At 52.9% G+C, this 4,718-nt stretch overlaps 1 protein-coding gene across 2 annotated transcripts; it reads right to left on the bottom strand.

Moving 5' to 3' along the window:
- Window positions 1–350: 350 nt before the first annotated feature.
- On the bottom strand, window positions 351–2,931 carry LOC119347339 (laccase-12-like). 2 transcript variants are annotated; one of them, XM_037616145.1, is made up of 3 exons: window positions 2,788–2,931; window positions 961–2,470; window positions 351–827 (listed from the first exon to the last, which is right to left on the bottom strand). In XM_037616145.1, the coding sequence occupies exons 1-3, from the start codon at window positions 2,896–2,898 to the stop codon at window positions 697–699; spliced, it is 1,752 nt and encodes a 583-aa protein (XP_037472042.1). In that variant the 5' UTR covers window positions 2,899–2,931; the 3' UTR covers window positions 351–696. The 2 variants fall into 2 exon arrangements, with proteins under 2 accessions (XP_037472042.1, XP_037472044.1); XM_037616147.1 differs by having other exon boundaries at window positions 351–879; window positions 964–2,470.
- Window positions 2,932–4,718: the final 1,787 nt, after the last annotated feature.

The following is a 4,718-nucleotide window of genomic DNA, read 5'->3' as shown; positions in this document are numbered from 1 at the left end:
GTTGCTTCTTTTCTGGCGAGGTCTGGCCTTCCATTTCGCTCGTTCGGGAAGAAGGAAAAAGTGTCTGACGCCAACTAAAATTCCAGGCACCTAAAGTTTAACAAAACCGTTATTTGTTAAATCAGTCTTACTAAGTCTCAGTCGATGCTATATTCGTAAGATCTTACATTGAGATTCATGAAAAAAATTCTTTTCATTTTTTTCATTTTCGCTTTTGCATGTTATGTCACTTGACCGAGACTTGGTTAAATCTCAGTCGACTGAGACCAAGCCACACCCTTATTAAATAGCTAGAACCCATAAACATAAAAAAATGCTCTCCTAATAAAGTGTGCAAACAAAATTTATCCTGACAATGAACATATCTAGGCTTTATTTCGAAATACTCTGCAGATACATACAAATAGGGAAAAAAAAGGCACACACAAGCTTTCTGTTACAACTTACAAAGAAGCCCAGCCAATTAAGAAAACTCCTCACAACACCGTGGCAATTAATAAAGTGCATACACCAAGCACGGCGAATCGCCTGAAAAATGAATTAGCGTAGAAAAGAATACATCACTATATTGGAGACAAATCACGAAGAACTCGCTGGACACGCGAGAGCAAAAGCTTGCGGATAACAAAGTGAGGCGGTGGCGAAGCAATGAAGCGACCAATCTTCTTCACCGACGATCGATCTTGATAATCACGCCTAGCATTTCGGGAGATCTGCCGGCGGCGGCGGGAGCTTCTGGTTCGGAAGGCTGCCGTCCAGCACCAGCCACGCCATCTTCAGCCCCCAGCTCATGTGCACCTCCAAATGGCAATGCATGAACCAAACACCTGCCAGAGTAATGCAAGATCCCGTGTCCGTACATGCGAGCAGTTAGCGTTGATCCATGCACATAGTGTACGTTAATGAAGAATGAAGCTCCATGCATGCATGCATGCATGCGTATGTGCGAACGGAACGGACCTGGGTTGTCGGCGCGGAAGCGGATGGCGACCCAGCCGCCGGCGGGGACGCCGACGGTGTTGCGCTCGACGGGGTCGACGAGGTTGAACTTGGCCGGGTCCTTGGCCGGGTCGTAGTTCCCGAAGCCCTGGCCGACGACGAAGAAGTTGAAGCCGTGCAGGTGCAGCGGGTGGCTCTCGGCGCCGAGGATGCTGGTGTCCTGCATCACCAGCTCCACGGCGGTGCCGAACGGCAGCACCAGCGCCTTGGTCCCGGTCATCACGTTCGTGTTGTTGGGCGGCGTGCCCGTGTAGTTGAACGGGTGCGGCGGCGCGAAGGGGAAGTTGGAGGCGTACACGCCCTTGGACATCCCGGTGTAGTGCGACTGCAGCAGCGCCGTGGTCGGGAGGACGAAGGAGACGTTGTTGATGGACGCCGCGAACCGGGACGTCCCGTTGGGGCCCTGGCAGGTGCTCCCGTTCACGGGGGAGCCGGGCGCGCACGGGTGGGTGCCGAGGCCGACGGTGAAGAGGAACTCCCGGTCCACCACCTGCGGCACGGACGCCGGGTACGCGGCGCTCGCCAGGCTGCGCAGCTTGGCGGTGTAGTTGGACACGGCGCTGGTGTCGTTGATCTGCGGCAGGGTCGGCCTGTAAATGGGCAAGTTCTTGCTGGTGCCGGTGCCGGTGGCGGGGTCATGCTCGTACTCGAGGATGCCGGCGACGGTAGTGTTGTCGAAGGTGCCCTGCGTGTTGGTGTAGGGGCGGGCCAGCATGTAGTACCTGGCGCCGGGGTAGGCGGGCTTGGCGGTGAGGAGCACGTTGCTGGTCTGGCCGGGCGCGATGATGAGGGTCTCGACGGCGAAGGGCTTGACGTAGAGCGCGTCGACGTCGACGACGGTGAGCGTGTGGTTGGCGACGGCGAAGAAGAGCTCGTCGTTGAGCGCGGCGTTGATGAGCCGGAGCATGTACGTCTTGCCAGGCTTCACGCTGAGCCTAAACGTGTCCTTCGCCGAGCAGGCGTAGAGCGGGCCAGGGAGTCCGTTCATGGTGTAGGCGTCGGACACATTAGGCCCCCCGCCGGTCTGCAGCGCCTGGGCGATGACCGCCTCGGTGTCGTTCCTCCACCACTCGCCGAACATGAGGGGCACCTCGGCCTCCGGCGCCGGGAACGGGTAGGGCACGCCGGCGGGCGGGAGGATGACGATGGGCCCGTGCACGGTGGCGCGGAGCCAGGAGATGTGCGCGTGCCACCAGAGCGTGCCCCGCTGCCCGACGATCTGGAACCGGTAGACGTAGCTCTGGCCGGGCTGGATGGGGCACTGCGTGACGTAGGAAGGGCCATCGTACCAGCCGCTGAGCAGCTGCCGCACGCCGTGCCAGTGGATGCTCATGTTGTAGGGGGAGTTGTTGACCACGTTGACCTCCACGTGGTCGCCCTCCCGCGCGTGCAGCGTCGGCCCCGGGAACTGCCCGTTCACCGTGGCGATGTTCTTGGTGCCGCACAGCCGCGTCACGCTCGTCATTTGCACCTGCGTACGTGCCATGCATGCCGCCATTATGGTCAGTACGTCGCTGGTTAGCCCTGCATGCACGGTCGGTCGGCACGCGTGCATGTCTGCTTGCAACAACCTCAATAATAATTGCAGAGCAGCAGTGTTATTCATACGTAAAATTTATACATAATTTTTACGTACAACACTCAACAGCAGACGGCAATAGGATTTCACGTAGTACTTAAAAGTTTGCGTAGGAATTTGACGTCGAAATAGGATTTTTTGATAATAATTAATGTAGCCGGACACATGTACTCCTACATGCAGCATCATGCATGTACGCACAAACTTACATCGAAGTGGTACTTCCTCGTGGTGACGGCTTGGGCCGCGGCCAGCGTCGCTGTCGCGCAGAGCAGCAGCGCCGCGGCGAGGAGAAGAGACGGCGGGCTGGGGACGGCCATTGCTAGCTGCTTCCTCTCTTGTGTCGAGTGGGGCTCTGCTCTGCTTGGTGATATTGCAATGGTGGCGCTCGGGCTCTCTATATATACTGGAAAACCATTGGTCGATGAGATACATGATGATGATGAGTGGGGCCCAAGCAACCTAATTACTTTTGTTTTCGGCCCTGTTTAGTTACTTTCGATCGTTTGGTGGGTGTGCCTTTGTGTTTGGATTTACGACGAGGACGACGATGATGATGACGAGCATGGGGGTATGCACGCGGGGGTTGGGCTCGACGTCGCGGCTGGCGGCAGTTGAACGTACGGGGCTGGCCCATGCACGCATATTACATGGACTTGTAGCTTTGGAGTGTGGCCAAATTAAAGTCAACCTGATCTTCTATATGGGCTGTGTCCTGTTGTTTAAGACAACTACTGCTCTTCCTCGTTCCTTACTTGTCACGCACGATTTGTTTCTGGCATGTACTAAGCACGGCATTTATAATATTCCACCCAAAGCACGAACTCGAGGCTGTCGTGATTATGTACATGCATTTTGTGCTGTAGCGCGTACTGTAAGTAGGACGAGAATTAAATGCAGAAATTCATCTCCCGCGATTATCGTAATATAATTAAGGTGGAAAGACGTCCCACCGGTGCCTTTCTGTCTGACATGGAGTACCATCGGATGGAACTATCGGACCATCTGTCGTCAAAATCACCGCTTCATGTCGGGGTTACCAATTATTGTCATGGCTTTTATTGTTGAAAGTCGCTAGGGACGAATACATCATTACCCTGTTAAGCGCGTTGTCTACTTGCTATTGTCTTGACCTTCTTCACTAGCTCGTCTTGATAATCAGGATAAATGTTCTTGTCCAGACCGTCTCCGATCAGACATGGCAACGATGACATGGGGACATTTATCACTTCTTAAAGGGGTTGTTACGAAAGAAGTAGACTCAGTAGTAACCGTTAATTTCATAGCTTGTAATGGCGTGGCAGTGGTTGTCTTTGTTCTACTATGTTTAATATTAATAAAAATAATCATGTGCATCACAATTATTAGGGATGCAAATTTAGAACCTACGGGGTAGCCTCCCACCCTACTTAGTTCTACCAAATCAACTAAGTTTTTCAGAAATGAGGTCAATTTTGAAAATTTAGTTCATTTAGTTGAACTACGTAAGGTCAGAGGGTACCCTTTAGGTTGTTTATTTGGTTCAACTAAGTAGGGTCGGAGGATACCCTGTAGGTTTCAAATTTGCATCCCTATTCCCTAACAATGATGAAAAGTTCAGGAGGGTTCAGCCTCCTTTTCAAAAGGAAAAAAGAATGAAAATCTGTTTAGAAATCGAAGATATGGTTGATCAAGTAGAATACTGGCAACTGAAAAAAAAAGTGTGATGAACAGAAGAGACACTAGTACATTGCCAATTGACTTGTCTAGAAGAAATAATGGTTTGGTTTATTAACCGATTCCTTTTGGCTAGCTCCCACCTGCGGCTAATTTTCGTGTTTTGACCCTTTTGTCAAACAAAATCGGGATTTGACCCCCCTTTGAAAAAAATTCAACATTTGACCCTTTTTGCTACCGCCAGGATGCCCGACGGTAGGATTACCTAGGCTACCGCCGGACACCGCGGCGGTAGGAAACTTATCCACGTCAGCAGCGTTAACGGCCTCCGTCCCACCCTACCGCCCCCGGTCATGGCGGTAGCCTGTCCGATCCTACCGCCGGGGTACCTGGCGGTAGGGTGCGGGCAGTTATAAGTCGTCGGCCGCCCCACCCCTCCCCTTCTCCCCCAACCACCCGCCCCAAGAACAGAGGAGTTCTTCCT

The sequence above is a fragment of the Triticum dicoccoides genome, chromosome 1B (genome assembly GCF_002162155.2).
Source record: "Triticum dicoccoides isolate Atlit2015 ecotype Zavitan chromosome 1B, WEW_v2.0, whole genome shotgun sequence".
Taxonomy (NCBI): domain Eukaryota; kingdom Viridiplantae; phylum Streptophyta; class Magnoliopsida; order Poales; family Poaceae; genus Triticum; species Triticum dicoccoides.
This window is presented reverse-complemented; position numbering and strand designations above follow the sequence as displayed.

What these genes read in the sequence shown, in the direction of transcription:
- LOC119347339 (XM_037616147.1), bottom strand. Translation starts at nt 2,898, where the DNA reads ATGGCCGTCCCCAGCCCGCCGTCTCTTCTCCTCGCCGCGGCGCTGCTG. An exon ending in CGAGGAAGTACCACTTCGAT is followed by an intron (nt 2,471 to 2,787) that starts GTAAGTTTGTGC and finishes GCACGTACGCAG; the next exon opens with GTGCAAATGACGAGCGTGAC. An exon ending in CCGCTTCCGCGCCGACAACC is followed by an intron (nt 880 to 963) that starts CAGGTCCGTTCC and finishes ATGTGCATGGAT; the next exon opens with CAACGCTAACTGCTCGCATG.